A 20,112-nucleotide genomic window follows, 5' to 3' on the forward strand; every position below is an offset into this window, starting at 1 on the left:
CCTAAACCAGCATGATAATGAGCCCTATAAAACACTAAGCTCTAACAATCGTTATGAGTGACCTAGCAGTCAAGAACATGGTCTTTGGAGACTGACCCCAGCTGTGCTACTTATTAACCCTGAAGGACATAATACCCTTTCTAAAGCCCAGTTTTAACAGTAATTATCTCATGAGGTGTTCATGAAAATGATTTAAGGTAAGGAATATAAAGCACAGCATCTAGGGCATAGTAAGTGTGTTAGTCACTCAGTTGTATCCAACTCTTTGCAACCCCATGGACTATAGACTGCCAGGTTCCTCTGTCCATGGAATTCTCCAGGCAAGAATACTGGAGTGGGTAGTCATTCCCTTCTCCAGGGGATCTTCCCAACCCAGAGAGTAAACCCAGATCTCCTGCACTGCAGGCATATCCAAGCCACCAAGGGAGCATGGTAAGTGTATGGTAACTGGCCAGTACAAATAAGCTATTAGTATTATATACAGTAGACTTCAGTGTAAGATCCATGAAACTTTTAGTATTGCTTTATTATTTTAACATACAAAATCAGTTTTAAAAATTGTCCTTCCTTGACATAATACTTTCTGCCCTTGTTCCCTTTCACTAAAGCTTAATGCCTGATACTCCATCAGATCCTCTCCCTGATAAACTTAATAAACCAGCTACTGACTGAGCATCTTGCCAATCTTATCCTTCTTTCAAGGCTCAGCATGAATCTGTTCTCTTCACATCTGACCTGAAAGCCTCAAAGTATTTCTCCAACCTCAAAAATTTTATAGCCATCTTCTACAGCAGTTCCCAACCTCACCACTGTTGACATTTGGGGCTTGATAATTTTTTTGGTCAGGGAGGGGCCTGTCCTGTGTATTGTAGGATACGTAGCAGCATCTCAGGCCTCTACTCACTAGATGCCAAATAGCAAACCCTTCCTTCCCCATGCCCTGCTACAAATTGTGATAACAAAAAATATCCCGATTCTCTTGACATTTATAAATGCTCCCTGAGCAATAACACCATCCTTGATTGAGAATCACTGTTCTGTAGCATTCTTATTTCAGCAGTAAATCCATTCGGGACTCTGTCCTTTGATATTATATGTGCTTTTTAATTAAATGATTGTTGGTTTGTTGTAAGTTTCATTATTTTTCTGTCTGTCTCTCCTTTGAGTAAATAGCTGATAAATTCCCTACAGACAAGTATGTTGCGTTTACTTCTCTGTATTTGAAGTGGTTGATTTGTCCATGTCATTGGCACAGTGCATAAGAGCAGATATGTGTGTCTTTAAACTCTGGTTCCACCACTTACTTGATTGCCACTTCAGGTAATTTACTTCACTTCTCTATAGATCAGCTTTATCATGAACAGAAAAGGAAGAATAGTATCTTCTTCACGAAGTCCTTATAAGGATTAAATAAATTAATACATGTAAAACACTAAATTAACACCTTCCCATGGTAAATACTATTCCAAGTATTGCCTCTTATGATGTTCATAGGGGGCTTCCCTGATAGCTCAGTTGGTAAAGAATCTGCCTGCAATGCAGGAGACCCCAGCTTGGTCCCTGGGTTAGGAACATCCACAGAAGGGATAGACTACCCACTCCAGTATTCTTGGGCTTCCTTTGTGGCTCAGCTGGTAAAGAATCCACCTGCAATGCGGGTGACCTGGGTTCAATCCCTCGGTTGGGAAGATCCCCTGGAGAAAGAAAGGCTACCCACTCCAGTATTCTGGCCTGGAAAATTCCATGTACTATATAGTCCATGGGGTCACAAAGAGTCAGACATGACTGAGGGACTTTTAACTTTCACTTTCAAGATGTTCATAGAACCAAAAGATGCAACATAGTAGAATGAGTGATTTCTATTCTCACAGGAATGTTTTTATGGTTGAAAGACATGAAAACCATATCCCAGAATTTAGAGGACCATTTGCAAAGTAAAATGTGAAGGATCTATGACAAACAGTCACCATGTAGTATATGAACTACTGACAAATGACTGACAATTGTTTAGAATTCAGAGAAGGGACTATCACAGAGGAATGGAATGTTGGAGTCACTGAAGAGGTAAAAATTGAGTAGAACTTTAAAAACAAGTTGTGAAGAGGTAAGAAAAGAGTCTAAGCAGAGAGAAAGTTTCACTCAAAACCCAGGAAGACAAAAACCATGGCAGAAGACAGTGACTAAACAATTCTGGTTGGAATAGACAGTTGAAAGGACAATGTGTCAAAACAAAGCAAAAATCAAATTCCATATTTTGTCATATGGAATGCTCACACAAAATCATTTCTATACATTTTAATTAGTTGCTACAGTTTCCACTGGTGACTGGAATAACCACAGCCAAGGCCCAGAGTTCAATATGAAGCATATTTTCAGCATATATGTTTCTTTACTTCAAGAAGGACTTATGATCATTGAACATTTCCTTCATCAGATGGTGTGCTGAGCACTAAAGGGGCTTCCCACGTGGCACAGTGGTGAAAAATCTGCCTGCCAGTTCAGGAGATACAATAGATGTGTGTTCGATCTCTAGATCCCTAGGTTGGGAAGATCCCCTGGAGTAGGAAATGACAGCCCACTCTAGTATTCTTGCCTGGAAAATTCCATAGATAGAGGAGCCTAACGTATTACCATCTACGGGGTCACAGAGTTGGACACAACTGAGCAAGCACACACACTGAGCACTATATTTTGTTTCAGTATTCTATTCAAATTAAAATAAATTCATGCTGTTCTATGCTAGACCATATTTCACAAATTAAATTATTATATGAAAATATTAAATATATTCAAGTTGAGTAGCTCACCCAGTGTCACATGATCATTGTCACAGAGGGGATTTAAACAGCTCTGTTCTCAGCTGCTATAATAACATCATCCATAGGATCTTCTTTCACTAGATTTTTCTTTATAATTTTTTCTGTGGCATGTGTCCCCTCAGGGGCTCAGATTTTCTGTTATCCTGAGGCTTTTTATTTTTGCTGGGCTTTGGACATAGTTTTTTTAGTTGGGGCTCTGGTTGTTCTTTATATAGGTACTGTCTTGCCCAACATTACATAGCTTCCATCAGCTGCAGTAACCTCCTTAACACCTATAATCACTATCAGATATGCATTCATATATTCACATTAATTTCCAGATGTTTGGTGGTTAAAACATTTTCCATAGCATGAATTAGCATTATATGTACTAACTTTCCCAGTAACATAAGCCAAAAATAAAAAACTGTACTAGAGACAAATGAGACTAACTTCAACTGATTACAACAATCATTATTACTATACCCACAGTGGGAGATAAGACTGGAAAGGTGAATTAAAATGTTAATTTGACTTTCTAGTAAAAGAGGGTGAATTTTACATTACAGCCTTAGGGATCCTTAAAAAGTTTTCGAGTGGGACAGGGAAATGCTGAAGTCAATATTTTAGGAAGATAAACTTGATGTTGCTGTACAAGAAACTGAAGGAAAAAGAAACTAAAAGGCAAACATCTAGGAGACAATAACCCCAGGACTGAAGTTTTTAAAAAGGTAAAAGCAACACTACCTATATTACCTATATTGGATATTTGGCTTAAGAGGAAGACAGAACATATGAGTCCTACCAAAATGATGATCATGCTCATAAACTGTAAAAGACACCATTTCCATGTTTAGCTGTCAACTAGGAAGCTTAATCCCATAGATTTAGCATCGACTTCCATACAAAAGAAAGGCCTTCCATCAGGTCCCTTCTCTACATCCTTGGAGCTCATGGACCTAACTGCCAATACTACTCCACCTCTAACACACACACACACACACACACACACACACACACACACACACACACACACTATATCTTCATGGTCCTATGTTTCATTGTAGTTTCTTCCATATGAAGGACAATCAACCCATTTATTGAGCACCCACTATAGCTTCTGTGAAAGAAAGTGAAAGTCACTCAGTCGTGTCCAACTCTTTGAGACCCCATGGACTAGACATACATGGAATTCTCCAGGCCAGAATACTGGGGTGGGTAGCCTTTCCCTTCTCCAGGAGATCTTCCCAACCCAGGGACTGAACCCAGGTCTCCCTCAGTGCGGGTGGATTCTTTACCAGCTGAGCCACAAGGGAAGCCCAAGAATACTGGAGTGCCCTTCTTGAGAGGATCTTCCTGACCCAGGAATTGAACCAGAGTCTCCTGCATTGCAGACAGATTCTTTATCAACTGAGCCATCAGGGAAGCCCAGACAGCTGCCATATTTTGATCATATTGCCAAATCTTTGAACTAAGCCTATGGCAGGTAATAAATATTATCCCTACATTAGAAAGGAAAAAAGCAAAGGGGAACTAAAAGCCTCTTGATGCGGGTGAAAGAGTAAAGTGAAAAAGCTGGCTTAAAACTCAACATTCAAAAAAACTAAGATCGTGGCATCTGGTCCCATCAGTTGACCAGATGCCACGATCTTAGTTTTTTTCAGTTCAGTTCCATTCAGTTCAGTTCAGTCACTCAGTCATGCCCAGCTGTTTGCGACCCCATGAACTGCAGCACGCCAGGCCTCCCTGTCCATCACTAACTCCCGGAGCTCACTCAGATTCACATCCATCGAGTCGGTGATACCATCCAGCCATCTCATCCTCTGTTGTCCCCTTCTCCTCCTGCCCCCAATCCCTCTCAGCATCAGAATCTTTTCCAATGAGTCAACTCTTCGCATGAGGTGGCCACAGTATTGGAGTTTCAGCTTTAGCATCATTCCTTCCAAAGAACACCTAGGACCGATCTCCTTTAGAATGGACTGGTTGAATCTCCTTACAGTCCAAGGTACTCCAAAGAGTCTTCTCCAACACCACAGTTCAGAAGCATCAATTCTTCAGCGCACAGCTTTCTTTACAGTCCAACTCTCACATCCATACATGACTACTGGAAAAACCATAGCTTTGACTAGACGGGCCTTTGTTGGCAAAGTAATGTCTCTGCTTTTGAATATGCTATCTAGGTTGGTCATAATTTTCCTTCCAAAGAGTAAGCGTCTTTTAATTTCATGGCTGCAGTCACCATCTGCCATGATTTTGGAGCCCCCCAAAATAAAGTCTGACACTGTTGCCACTGTTTCCCCATCTATTTGCCATGAAGTGAGGGGCCCAGATGCCATGATCTTCATTTTCTGAATGTTGAGCTTTAAGCCAACTTTTTCACTCTCCTCTTTCACTTTCATCAGGAGGCTTTTTAGTTCCTCTTCACTTTCTGCCATAAGGGTGGTGTCATCTGCATATCTGAGGTTATTGATATTTCTCCTGGCAATCTTGATACCACCTGTGCTTCTTCCAGCCCAGGGTTTCTCATGATGTACCCTGCATATAAGTTAAATAAGCAGGGTGACAATATACAGCCTTGACATACTCCTTTTCCTATTTGGAACCAGTCTGTTGTTCCATGTCCAGCTCCAACTGTTGCTTTCTGACCTGCATATAGGTTTCTCAAGAGGCAGGTCAGGTAGTCTGGTATTCCCATCTCTTTCAGAATTTTCCACAGTTTATTGTGATCCATACAGTCAAAGGCTTTGGCATAGTCAATAAAGCAGAAATAGATGTTTTTTCTGGAACTCTCTTGCTTTTTCCCATCTCACTTCATGGCAAATAGATGGGGGAAAAATGGAAACACTGACAGAATATTTTTTGGGCTCCAAAATCACTGCAGATGATGACTATAGTTATGAAATTAAAAGACACTTGCTCCTTTGAAGAAAAGCTAGACAGCATATTACAAAGCAGAGATATCACTTTGCCAATAAAGGTTCATATGGTCAAAGTTACGGTTTTTACAGTAGTCATGTGTACAGATGTGAGATGTGGACCATAAAGAAGGCCGAGCACCAAAGAATTGATGCTTTTGAACTGTGGTGCTGGAGAAGACTCTTGAGATCCCTTGGAGGTCCCAAGGAGATCAAACCAGTCAATCTTAAAGGAAATCAGTCCTGAATATTCATTGGAAGGATTGATGCCGAAGCTAAAGGTCCAATACTTTGGCCACCTGATGCAAAGAGTTGACCCACTGGAAAAAACTCTGATGCTGGGAAAGATTGAGGGCAAAAAGAGAAGAGGGAGACTGAGGATGAGATGCTCAAAGGATTCAAAGGATGATAGTTTGAGCAAACTCCAGGAGATAATGAAGGACAGGGAAGCCTGGTATACTGTAGTCCATGGAGTTGCAGAGTTGGACATGACTGAGCAACTGAACAACAGAGGAAGAAAGTGGAGCTCAGAGAGATTAAGGGACTTGATCAAGCACCAGAGCTGGAATAACAGAGACCAAAAAAAAAAATTCCACTTCAAGAATATTCTGCTCTTTATAAAACATATTCAGATTCTTACTTCTTTGCCTCCTAAAATCTCTCATCAATGGCGAATGGAGTTTTTCAGGCACAGCTTCTTAGATAACATTATTTGATAGTTAGACCTAACTTGGGTATGAAGAAATCTTTCTCCCAAAATACCAGCTTCCTCAACATTCCCTGTAATTGTCAAGATCTCTGCTTCCTTGAAGAGTGTGCTTACTCATCCTTTCTCAAGAAAGTAGTCCTAAATGCTTATCTCTACCACATCTGAAATCATACTTTTGGAAAGACAAGGAGGGGCAGAGAAATAGCAAAAGCAGCTAAAGTTTGATCCATATCCAAGACATTCGTATCTATTCACAGAGAAAATCCCATTCATGTTGATGTTGGCTGTTTACGTGACACAGATATGACTTACTAACCTGGATGAATACTAAATGCCTGAAAATGGTTCTGTCTGAAGAATGAACTGAGAGTAGTTCATGGAGGAGCCCATGGGCTCCATTGGTTCATGAGAATATCCTGATTTATGTCCCTCTCCCTGCAATGACCAGGAACTAAAGGTTCACCTCAGGTGATTATTTCAGAGGGTCCAGCTGCAATTTTTTTGCAAAAGTTTGTCTATCTCTAGTCTATCATCTTCAGATATGAAAATATCTAGGAAACTCTGAGGAAAAAGTCATAATAAATTCATTATCCATCTAATGTTTTTATCCTCTCTTCCAGGCCCAGAAAGTTATTTCAGTGTTTCCTTCTAGAGTGTGTGTATGTTGAGGGGAAAGGAGAGGATTTACTTTCACCACAACAAATATGAAGGTGAAACTCTTGAGAATACTGGCACTGGGTCACTAGCTTTACCTGAAGATTAAAAACCTACACAAAACAGATAATGGTCTGTTTTACATATATTTCCCCTAGCTCACCAAAATGATTGTCTTCAGAGTTTATGTTCATTATTCCTTCACTGTCTCCCCTGCAATTGAGTTCTCTGAATAAATACAGGGGTTGAGTTACAATTAAAATAATGAGACTCCACTGGCCCAGTGTCCTTGCATGAAATAAAAGGGTGTGGGCTAATTGCAGGAGCAGAGCTGTTACAGTTTTTTTCCCTCCCATTGAGCTTTACTTTGATTGGTGGATTGGCACTTTAAATAAAGGTTTCAGGTCTTCCCTGAATGAGAGATACAGAGTGAGTCCCAGGCACAGTCCAGAAAAAAGTTTTAATCTTCTTTTCTTAGAACTATCTTGGTTGGCATCGCAAGGCCCTGAGAGCACAGTGCATGCCAGCATTGAAGGTAAAATGTGATTTTATAATTTCCATGTGTTCCTGTTAGTTCTTTTCTCCTATCTCCAGGCAGCTTTTATAAAGAGGTTTTATCTTCATTTGTCACCGTAAGCTGAATAATAGCTTATGGTGAACCATTATTAGCATGTTCCCAAGAAGACATGCCTAATACCCTTTCAGCTAAGGGAAAAAGACTTATCTTTCGACTTTTTTGTTATTTGTGATTATTAGTGACAGTATTAAATTTGGAAAAGTATAGGAAGTTGAGCAAATCTTTTGCCTAGTCAGATTTCTGTTCGTGTAAATGTAAAGTGCCTTTTGAGTTCACAGAATAAATGAGAGATAATTCATTTTAGAAAGAGGAAAACTCTATTTAGAGACATATTTTATACTAATATCAAAGGAAATTAAAATATTTAGTTCATTTTTATTTTTAAAAGATAATTTTTGGCACGGTTTCCTGGATAAACTAAACATAGAATGGTACACTCTTTATACCTGCACATAAAGGTTTGTTATGAAATGACTGTTGGTTGTATTACATTTTAAAATGCATTTCAAAAATTTACTCTGGAAGGAAACAAAGTATAAAATTCTGTGACTCAAACTTTATAGATGAACATTTCACATAGTGGAAGGGATTTTTAAATTCATAATATATTTTATGAAATGAAGTTATAGAATATTCATGGAAGTGTTCCCACATGTTCATTTAGGTGGTAGCTTTGTTTAAAAAAAAAAAAAGCACTTAGAAATTTTTTAAATTCTTCATCAATTCATTCTAAAAATTTGTTGTTTAGCAATATTTAGTTGTTTTGTTTTTGAATCTAGTTGTTTGGAAAAAGCAGAGATTTGGCTAACGGAAATATTGTCTTTAAACCATTCTGAGATAAAAATTCATCTGATTTGATTCTCCAATCCAACTCCGTTTCAGATCCCACTTTTCAAAATGAAGGACGTGATACTGATCCTGTGCCTCCTGAAAATGAGTTCTGCAGTGCCGGTAAGTCAGTCCTCTGGGGGTACCCTAGTAGAGACATAACCAGACAACAGACAACACTGAAGGACCTAGCTGAGTGTCCATACAGGGGCTCATTGGGATTAATCCAGTGGTATCTTCCTATTGAGTGAAAAGTTATAGCTGCCTAGATGTCAGCCTTTACAGTCCAAAAAGAAAGTAAAAAATGCAAGTTTTAGTTTCTCAGTCTATCTGATTCTTTGCAACCCCATGGACTATAGCCTGCAAGGTTCCCTTGTCCATGGAATTCTCCAGGAAAGAATACTTCAGTGGATTACCATTCCCTTCTCCAGGGGATCTTTCCAACCCAGGGATGGAACCTGGATCTCCTGTATTGCACGCAGGCTGTTTACCACTAAGCCACAGGGAAAAGCCTTACCAACCAAAAGCAATAGCCAAATATGTAATTTGCCTATTCACAAAGATATTTTAAATATTCCAAAGACAACTCCCATTGTTCAACTCAGAGTTTGGTCTTATTCAACTCAGTTATAAGATGTATGTGGTCTCCAATGATGTCACAGCACAGATTTATTATCAACTACCTGCTATCATTATGAAAGTGAAATAGAAAGAAGAAATTTCTCCAAAAAAGTAAGGTACATTTTCTTCTTCATTTTTAAAAGAACAATATTAGCCAAATTCCTATGGTTACAAAACTGAGCTAAGTAATTCCATTTGAAGCTAGCGATTACCAACAGATTTGCTTTATAGAGAGATACTGTGTGACCGAAAGCTTAAGTTTCTTAAATGAAAACATGCCATGGCAATGGAGCTAATGGTGTGTTACACAGTCCTGCACCTGGCACATTCTCTCATATACTGAGATGATTTCATATGAATACCATCCTTTGAGCACTGACCTACTCCCATCAATAGTATGTGATTCAGTTTACATGAAGACTTTATTCAGCTCCTACATGAATCTGGGAAACATTGACTAAGCACCTACCATGAATCCAGCAACATGCTGGAATTGGAGACATGAAGATAAATGTGATGTGGTCTCTTATCTTGAGAACCTTGTAAATGGCCTCAAATGAACTCTAAATATTTACGTTTCTTGAGACAAAAGTTCTTTGGGTGTCTTAAAATATTTTGGAAAGGAGGGGTGGCAATGAAAACTGACTACTAGGATGAAAACCTCCATTCTACAAATAAAAAGTTTCTATTCCATTCCTCAACGTGAATTTTAAATGAAAAAAAAAAAAACCTGCCACCTTAGCTGACCTTCGTATGATACTGACACTGGGGTCACCTCAGCCACCAACCATCAATATAACCCCCTGACACTCTTGGAACCTATAATGGTCCACAACTGTGTCAATCAGGTCCACTCTGAGAAAGAGGAAAATTGCTTAGGATTGTCAACTGACTGCCTGCCCAATCAGATGTTCTTTTACTTCCCACTGGGAAAGATATCCTCTATCTACATTCATGTAAATATTGTTCATTAATGCATGACTTAGATAAACAGAAGCAAAGTATTCTTTGTCCTGTAGTTGAATATGTTCCTGTTACCTTATTTTCGTACTGGCCAATAGGAGGAAAGAAGGCTAAACTCTCACATTCCCTAAAATTCTGAACAATTTGCTCACCAGACACACACACACACACACATACACACATATCACTCTTTTTGCCTACACAGCTAACTTTTTTCTCTTCTTGGAGTATTTGCTACACATTTATAGCTCTTTTCCTTCTATCCATTTGCAAAACTGAATTATTTGGAGAAATTAGCACCATGACTCAGATGGTGGGATTTTCCCTGTGTTAAAAAGTAAGAAAGTGGATAACATATGCTCAGAAAAATGTTCTTGAAATTCTTGCTCACAGAGGAAAACTATGTACTGGTGTGTTTTTCTATTTTAAGTGTGTAAGAAAGTTTCTCATCATTAAAAAAAAGTGGTGGGGGGTGGGTTTCTCTTGAAAGAGAACACCAATTATTCTTATTCCCATTTAGGCGTTTCCTCAGCAACCTGGGATACCAGGCATGGCTAGCTTGAGCCTTGAGGTATGTATTGTCAGAGTATTTACATACAATCGTTACATTGGTTTGTTTCTGATAAGAGAGAAATACAAGGGCTGTTTCTCAGTTTTCTGAGCCAGAAGTCAGTGGTTGTCCTCCTGTGAAGTTCTAGAGAAGTTTATGACATTTATTAGAGCCTCACCTTATAATTTTACTGCAGTTTTAAATTTTCAGGTGTTTCGGTCTTTAGAACACCATCTGTATGCAAATCAAAGCAATACTAATATTTAATACTTAATACATTTATTAAAACACTGTTCTGAATTCACAAATGATTTATACCTAGTTCGTTCTCATTACAGTGTATGATAAAGTTCCCATGAGGAAAGTTTATCTCACAAAATTTAATTGTAAATGAGCATTAACACTGTAAGATGCTACCTCCTGCATAGACTCTGTCTTATTTCAGTTCTTATAACTAATATATACTCTGCTTAGAAAATCCCAGCAAAATAGAAATGTTTCAGGTGTCAGTAGAAAATATACACAGTTAAGAATAGAAAAATGTTTATGAGATTACAAATTTTTCACAAGGTCTTACAAAATTTATTTATATCATGACAGTCTAAAGGAAATCGATACTTGTATGTGCTAGAGCTTTTTTCACATGGAAGCTAGTTTCATTGAGTTACTTTTTTTCTTACTTTCTAGCTTAACCTCAACTCAAAGCCTTCTAAACCTCTCCCCAGGAAAAAATGAAATTGACTTTAGAATTGGCAGCATTCTTGACCATCTATCTAGATATCATTTCCCCCAGTATTTTTTATATTTATTATTTTGAGGGCTTTTTTTTTTAACTTGGGAAAGTGGTAGGGTTGCTTTGTTTTGATTTGCTTTAGTTTGTTTGCTTGTGTGTGTACGTGTTTTTTTCCAAATTTCTCTTTGGGCTGTATTTGTAAAAGGCAGAGTAAATTAAATGGGAGGAAAAGAGTCAATGAGACAATGTCTTCATGATTACACTGATATTTCAGTTGAATGGGCTATTTTCCCATGTTTCAATATGACCTCCACTTAAATGATATTATCTCTCTTTTAATTAATGATAAAAAGCTTACTATTTTAATAGCAATAATAACAACAATGGCAGAATCATATTTAACATCTCCACTTTTCAGTGATGATTTGTGTCTCCTATCTTATTCAAGTTGACCCACCCCAAACTTTGTCTTAATATTATGATATGTTGAAAAATCAATTGTGTCATACACAAAAGGAACATATGTGGCAAACACTAACTGAGTTTTCTTTTTCTTGATAGACAATGAGACAGTTGGGAAGTCTGCAGGGATTAAACCTGCTTTCTCAGGTAATCGTATTTTCAAATATTTCTTATTGCAAATATTCATGGTATTTGTGGTAGTGATATTAGCAGCAGCATTGTAATTCATAAAATTTGCTTGTGAATAAACAATATCCTAACTACTAAAAGAGCAAAGAGTAACTGAAATAACCTAAAACAAAATAAGGACCTAGGATGGGATAGTAGGAAAAAAATAAAAATAATGTTGAATTTTCTTTAGTACAAAAAAATTCTTTTTTGTATTATCAATTTTATTATACAGCCCAAAATATGAATGCTTTTAAAAAAGCAAAATCTCACACAAGTTTATGGAAATATTGCAGACTGGCTCAGAATAGAAAGCAAATCTATTGGAAGACTTACCTATCCACATTAATGAATATCACTCTTACTTTTGCTATTTCTGCACTTTCTGTGATCTTTTTAGAAAATTAAAACCAAGACAACACTGAAATGTAATCATACTTTTGTTTTTCTCCATGTCTTTAGTATTCGAGATTTGGCTTTGGGAAATCATTTAATTCTTTGTGGATGAATGGTCTTCTCCCACCACATTCCTCTCTCCCATGGATGAGACCAAGGGAACATGAAACTCAACAGGTAAGTTAGTTGCATCAGCGTGTCTGAAACTTCAAGCTTTAAAATATTCCTCTGCTTGCTTTCTCTAAGTTGTCCTATACTAACCACAGACAGGTAACAGTAATGAATACAAAAAAACCCAAGTAAAATAAATCAAAATCTATAACTGTTTTTAGCACTTAGGAAAATTTAAAATGAAATGGTCCAGAATTTCAACCCATTTTGTATATCTATTTCAAATAGGAAGTTATGGCTTCCAAAATAAAAGAGACCTATGTTAAAGATATGAACAGTAATAATAAATAAACTAGACTCAAAAGCAGGAGATATCTTAGAAAAATCTAATTTTAGTCAAGAGTCCCTAAATACTAAAAGACATATTTAAAATGATGCCAAAGTCCTAGTTAAAACACCATGAGCCCTGTAGCAATTAATATATTAATCAGCTAATTATTATTTATTTGGTGCCTAATAAATACATAAGCCAAATGATAGGTTGGCTTTCACTCCATAGATTGGGAGTGAAAGTGAAGTCATTTAAGAATGGCTCTAAAGTTTATGAAATTTCACATCAGATTAGGGGAAAAGACAAAACAACACATTACAAGGTGCTGAGTTGTGAGGTATAACTAATGAATGAAGTATAAATACTAATGAAAGCCGGGAGTTTAGAGATGGGAAATGCTTGAAGAGGTAAATCAGAGTTCACATTGTGGTGAAACTTCTAAGCCACTTTGAAGTGGCTGCAACCAATTTAAAAGTCATAGGGAGCTATTCACAATAGGTCATTTCAAAGAGGAGCAACCAAGCATGGTTACTTGAACAGGAAGCTTTGATTTCAGATGATTTTCGACAACAAACAGCATTACTGACAAAGCTACATTTAGTGGGACAGTAAATTACGTTAAGGGTGATTCTTTCTCCATATGATTATTTCCAAATTGAATTCATGATGCCAGAATTCAGTTGATATTTTATTTGGTTGTCCTTTCTCTTTCAAAAAAAAAAATATGTATATATCATCTATCATGCGCCAGGAACTTAGAAGCTAGTTAAGTCCTGGGGCTATGAAGATAAATAAGACAGTGTATTCTGTATTAGTTGAAGAAGGAATAAAGACATGACATAAATCATTGTAATCCACTGAGAAGATGGTAACACAGAAATACACAGAGGCAGTTGGAGGAACCCAGAGGAGGAAATAGCTTGTTCTACCCAGAAGTTCATATAGCTTCCCATCCACGTGAGCAGTGGTAGTCAGTCCCAGTGGAAGCAAGGGAGGTAGACACCTACCAGTCTTACCCAAATAGCATTGCTTTTAAGCAAATAGATGCTCTCTATGTAACACAACTTCAAGGCAAGTCCCATAGACTCTCTCGCAAGTTCAAAGTTCCCCAAGACCTTTCGCTTTAGAAATTCTAGACCCCACAGTTCAGTGAGCCATCACTTCCTGACGCTCCTTTCAAATTTCTCTGCAGTATGAATATTCTTTGCCTGTGCATCCCCCACCTCTCCCATCGCAGCCATCCCTGCAGCCTCAACAGCCAGGACAGAAACCTTTCCTCCAGCCCACCGTTGTCACCTCCATGCAGAACGCAGTCCAGAAGGGCGTACCTCAGCCTCCGATTTACCAGGGACATCCGCCCTTGCAGCAAGCAGAGGGGCCGATGGTTGAACAGCAGGTGGCGCCATCAGAAAAGCCACCAACGACCGAGGTACCTCCTTTCTCTGAAGTCCTGTCAGGATCATCCATTAACTTAGTGAACGAAAACCGATTTGCAGAGCACATTTAAATAACCAGAGCTTTGGGTATAATGCACGAAAATACAAATATGTGTCTGAGCAATTGACATATTTGGGAGTAGAACACAGATATCCACTCCTGCCCTCTGCCATCTGAGATGGGGAGTATGGATTCTAAAAGATCCTGTTCTATAAGACTGGTCTCTTAGTTGCAAAAGTGAAAGCTTTCACTGAAAATAAGATAGTCCAGAGAAGTCCAGGCTTCCTATCATCAAGCTCTTTTTCAGTGCTAGAAGACTGAGAACAGTGATTGATCTCTCAGCATTGCAAGCAGTATTGGTGCATTACCATTTCTCTGTCTGGTAGCTGCTGTTTGTAGTCGTTAAGTTGTATCTGACTCTTTGCAACCCCATGAACTGTGGCACACCAGGCTTCCCTGTCTCGTGGGGTGAGATACTCCTTTCTGGTGGTAGAGAAGACAATCAAGCAAAAGTACTGTGTGATAAACTAGAGAAAAAAGCAATGGACAGAAAAGGAAGTTACCATGTAACTAGTATGTGGCAGGCACTTAACATTCTCCAATATCATCCTGACTCCTATCCTATAAAGATAAACATAATCATCTTTTTTTTTAAGAGAAAAAGAACAGATACGGAGAGGTTATAAAATGTTCCCAGTATCACACAAAAATTAAGTGACAGGGCCAGGATTCAAACCAACCTGACAGGCTCTGATCCCAAAATTCATTACTTTCTATGCTGCAAGACCAAACAAATTTGTGAGACATGATACATCCCCCTACTGTGCACTTGAGTCGTGTCAGGAAGGGGCAATTGTAATCTTGTAGGTTGTATCCTCCAAGCTGAAATGAAACTAAAAACATGGAAATTCATTTTAGATTGTTTATTTATGTAATTGTAAAAAGGATCAGAACCCTTTAAGTTCATTTTGTCTATTCTGATTGCTCAGTAATTTTAATATTTATCTGTAATGCAGCTGCCAGGAATGGATTTTGCTGATCTACAAGATCCACCGGTAAGTACAAATCTCAATAAGGTACTTTCTTGGGAAATACATCTCAATACTTTAAGGAAGAAGAGTAAAAAATTTTAATTGTCCCATATATTCATAAATATGAAGTATAATGGGTTGCTTTGTTTTCTTAAATATTAAACACTTAAATTTATCTTAGTAATTCATCTGAAAATGTATTTCATATAACTCTTAGAAATGTCTGTAATGGGAGGTTTGCTGTGTTATAGCAAATATGAATTGTTTATTCTCTTTCTACCATTTAAAGATGTTTCCAATAGCCCATTTGATATCTCGGGGACCAATGCCACAAAATAAACCATCTCCAGTAAGTTTTTTATACCATTTCTCTGTTTGTAATTTATTTCAAAACTTTTCTCTTGGGAATGGATTATGTGACGATTATTGTATTTATATTTAGCTTTACCCAGGAATATTTTATGTGACCTATGGAGCAAATCAGCTGGTAAGTCTTTATCCTATTTTAATTAAATGTTACCTTAGGAGATAATATTATAAAATCCAGGTCTCCAACAGCAGATCCCATGTTTTCTGACTGCCGAAGTTAGCAACCGAAATGGCAAGGAGGCACATTTCCTATATGGATGATTCTGGCTGGGCATACAAACACACACACACACACACACACAATGGCATTAAAGAAAAGGTAAATAAATTTTCTATCGGAATTATCCAAATTGGCCACATTTATTCAATAATGATTCATCTCTCCACTTTACTCCACCTCTGGACACAGCATTAATATTAAGGTTTAAGGAAAGACCAATTGACTTTTTTCTTGAGTATCTACAAAGATAATAGGAGTCAGCTGGTTCATAATATGATTCAGCGTTTCTTTTTGAACAGAACGCTCCTGCCAGACTTGGCATCATGAGCTCAGAAGAAATGGGGGTGAGTAATGTCTTCAAACTCTTCTTAAAACAGTGGCCAAGGGAGAACAGTCACAGATGACTGGCTGCAAGAGGCACTGGCCATGAATGTAGCTGAATACACAACATGGGACTCAGGCTGTTCCACTCCAAAACCAAACGCTGGATTTTGAAGCAGCATGCAAAGAGTCATCACATTTCCCATGCAACTGTTTCTGAGTGATGAGCATTCTTGCACATAGAATTTTGCCCCATTTCTTGAATGCACAGGAGCACAGGAGCAACATCTCTTGAAAAGCCATCATTATTGAACAGCAAATGCTTCAAACCAAAAAAGAAACACACGGTTCATAAAGTTCCCCTTACTTCTCAGACCATTTAACCCCTCAAAACAACAAACTCAACAAAATAACAAATCATTTAGACCTCAAAATTGAGAGATCAAAAAGAAAAAAATTAACCAAATTTAAAATTTGATTATTGTAAAATTCCAAGTACATTAATGACTTAAGTCAAGTACATTCTTACTCTGTTATCATTATCCATGCATATTACAACTTTAAAATTTTAACAGACTCACAATTGGACTTTTTCTCTCAGAAATTTCTATGTTATATCTGTTAGAACACAAAACAAAACCATACTAAAGTAAAATGTCATTATCAAATCACATCAAATTAATAAATACAGATCATATCAAATTAATAAATATACATTAGCATGCTATCCCTCAAAGAAAATTCAAATCTCAAATTATTGAATGCCTTCTGTGAGTAAGACATGTAAAAAGATCCTCTGGAGATAAGTTAAATAAAATAAGGTTTCTGATCTCAAGGAGTTTACAGACTAATCAGTGGGAAAAATAGATACCAGAGCAGATAATGTGATAAGGGTCACAGCCCAGGGGTTCATAGTACCATCTCTGGAGGAGATGATGTGAAAATCTGAGGGTGGAGAGCCATGAGAAGGTAAGAGGAAAAAGTACTGACTCTACATAACACAACAAACACAACTGACTCTACAAAACAGGGTGAAAATTCAAATGACAATTTTCAGTTTGTAATTTTATTTAACTTGTTTATATTCTGCCTCAATCTTAAAAGATTTTCCTGTAGCTTATAAAAAAGACAATAAATATAACCAAAAAAAACTGAAGATAGAATTTTAAAATGAGTCAAAATGAGAATACAGATATGTAAGTTATAAGGCCATGCACAACCATTGTAAGTAGCCGAAGATTTTGGTTCTGAAATGTTTTGCAACAAAGGAAAAAAAAAAAAAGGAAACATGGTCAGTTCTAGAATTTTAACTGTCCACAGGAAGGAAATGTTACCATTTTTCCAGAGGAAGGAAGGAAGGAGGGGAAGAAGAACGAAAGAAGGAAGGAAGAAAAAAATTTTAAAGAAAAAATACCACATGGGGCTTCTCTTCATTAATTTGAGAGATACTGAGAAATTATATTGATAAGGTCCTCCAAAACTCTGCTCAACCTATTTAGGAATGGATCAGATTTATGTTTGTTTTACAGTGGTATTGCCCATTTCAGCTGCTTATTGTCTTCTTAAAACTAAATTCAAACTACCTTTTGCCTGTAGACGTGGTTCTTCCCTACTTCCCTGCTTCTCTTCTTTCCTTTCAGCAAACATTCAAAGGGTCTTCATCTCCCTTTCAAAGAAGTGAGAGCCCCACTCAGAAAAATGCAGAAGTCAATTTAGTGAGAAATGTGTTTATGCAAAGCTGTCAGCCAATTCCCTGTTCCCTATCAGTTTTTTTGCGGCTTCTCTGTGAATTTGACCAGGTATAATTGCATGGTATAGTTAACAGTATGTGACAATAGTGTCTTTGGTAAATGGTTTTTTCCAGGGAGGAAGAGGAGGCCCCGTGGCCTATGGAGCCATATTCCCAGGATTTGGAGGCATGAGGCCCAGCCTTGGAGGGATGCCCCAGAACCCAGACATGGCTGGGGACTTTACTCTGGAGTTTGACTCCCCAGTCGCTGCAACCAAAGGCCCAGAGAAGGGAGAAGGAGGTGCACAAGACTCCCCCGTGCCGGAGGCCCACCTAGCCGATCCGGAAAGCCCAGCTCTCCTTTCAGAGCTAGCACCTGGTGCCCTCGGAGGGCTTCTTGCTAATCCTGAGGGCAATATTCCCAACCTGGCAAGGGGCCCTGCAGGGCGCAGCAGGGGATTCCTTAGGGGAGTCACCCCAGCAGCTGCCGACCCACTGATGACCCCTGGATTAGCTGAGGTTTATGAGACCTACGGTGCTGATGAGACCACAACTCTGGGTCTCCAGGAAGAAACGACCATGGACTCCACAGCAACCCCTGACACTCAGCACCCATTGATGCCAAGAAACAAGGCCCAGCAGCCCCAAATCAAGCATGATGCGTGGCATTTCCAAGAGCCCTGAGAGTCTGGAGATATCGGCTACTTTCTGTATGCACAAGCTCCCCAGCTTTGTCCCCATAGCATATCTGTTTGCGAAAACACTTATTACCCTTCTGCAGCAAAGGCATTAAAAGTGCTAAGCACATATTAATAAACACAAGTGGCTAGAAATAGTGTAGGTCCCCTTCTTGCTTTCATTCTCTTATTGAAATAAAATGTGCCGCCTGTCTCTGTGATTTAGAAATACTATTAATAACATCAGAGCAAGTCAAAGGGTCTCTTCATTTGAAAATCACTGTTTCTTAGCTATCTTGGCATTACAGAATTTCTCCCGCTAGCATGACACTGTTATATCCAGGAAATGTGACAGTACTTCGGAAATTTTTCTTTAAGCAAAGGCACATATTCTTAGAATTATAAGTTATTTCATTCAAACGTTATTAAACGGGGACTGGTCGACAATCCCTGACTGGTATTACTGGGTTTGGTTTACTGGATTTAAAATTCTCATTTGTAGAGTATTTTATTTAATCTAGTAAAAACATCTAGCCTATTTTAAATAAAGAATTTTTCTCACTGAAAATATCAGGAATTATTTATTATTTACATATATTTAAATGGTTAAGAGAAGCATACTCATGCCCTGCCTTTGCTACTCTTTAACTCATTTTATTCAACTTGTTTTCCTTTCCTGGCAAGTTTGAGTATCTACTGATGTCCTCAGCACTGTGCTAGAGAACAGGGACACAGACAGCCCCTGCCTCTGAGCTTTCAACAGGGGTGATTGACAAGTAGACAAACAACCACAGTAATAACAAAAATCTGGTGGCTCAGATGGTAAAAAATCTGCCTGCAATGACGGAGACCCAGGATCAATTCCTGGGTGGGGAAGATTCCCTGGAGAAGGGAATGGCAATCCACTCCAGTATTCTTGCCTGGAGAATTCCACGGACAGAGGAGACTGCCAGACTACAGTCCATGGGATCACAAAGAAATGGACACAACTGAGCGACTAACACACACACAGACACAATAACAAAAACAGCCACTCAGGGCCAAACTTGAGTACTTTACATGTATTATCTCACAACAGCACTGCAGATTAGATATCCCCAACCCCCTAACACATGTGAAAAATGCTATAACAAGATCAAGTACAGAGTACCCAGGAACCAGAGAGATTAGGGCATCTCCAGGCTAAGATTGGGAGTATGCAAGGGGCTGGGAGGGAATCACACAAGTTTTCTCAGAACAGTATCGAAAGCATCTGCAGAATGAGGCCTCCAAGAAGAAGAAACCCAAGAGTCATGTGGGCATCATGTGAGAATTAGCTCATTTCTGTGAAACATAACGTGGGAAAAAAGAACCCAGATAATGATCAGTACTTGTCACCAAAGCTAGGGTTTTATCAGCCAGGGCTACTTGCCTAAATCAAGAGGTTCCAAGGCCAGATCTGAAAAGTCACCTCACCCCTAAAAAGTAGCCTACTCCTTCATTCTCTCCATTTCCTCTCAAGATGCCCAGACC

At 38.4% G+C, this 20,112-nt stretch overlaps 1 protein-coding gene and 1 long non-coding RNA gene across 2 annotated transcripts in view; one reads left to right on the forward strand and one right to left on the reverse strand.

Annotated features, from left to right (window-relative positions):
* LOC138442609 (uncharacterized) overlaps positions 1 to 20,112 on the reverse strand; it is a 37,049-nt gene that overhangs the window by 16,437 nt on the left and 500 nt on the right. The gene's annotated exons all lie outside the window — the stretch shown is intronic.
* On the forward strand, positions 1,993 to 18,821 carry AMBN (ameloblastin). The gene is made up of 11 exons (XM_069594996.1): positions 1,993 to 2,064; positions 8,536 to 8,604; positions 10,586 to 10,636; positions 11,910 to 11,957; positions 12,441 to 12,551; positions 14,009 to 14,245; positions 15,270 to 15,308; positions 15,574 to 15,633; positions 15,727 to 15,771; positions 16,173 to 16,217; positions 18,059 to 18,821. Exons 1-11 carry the CDS (start codon positions 1,993 to 1,995, stop codon positions 18,605 to 18,607), a joined length of 1,326 nt encoding a protein of 441 aa, XP_069451097.1. The 3' UTR covers positions 18,608 to 18,821.

The sequence above is a fragment of the Ovis canadensis genome, chromosome 6 (assembly GCF_042477335.2).
Source record: "Ovis canadensis isolate MfBH-ARS-UI-01 breed Bighorn chromosome 6, ARS-UI_OviCan_v2, whole genome shotgun sequence".
In the NCBI taxonomy this organism is placed as follows: domain Eukaryota; kingdom Metazoa; phylum Chordata; class Mammalia; order Artiodactyla; family Bovidae; genus Ovis; species Ovis canadensis.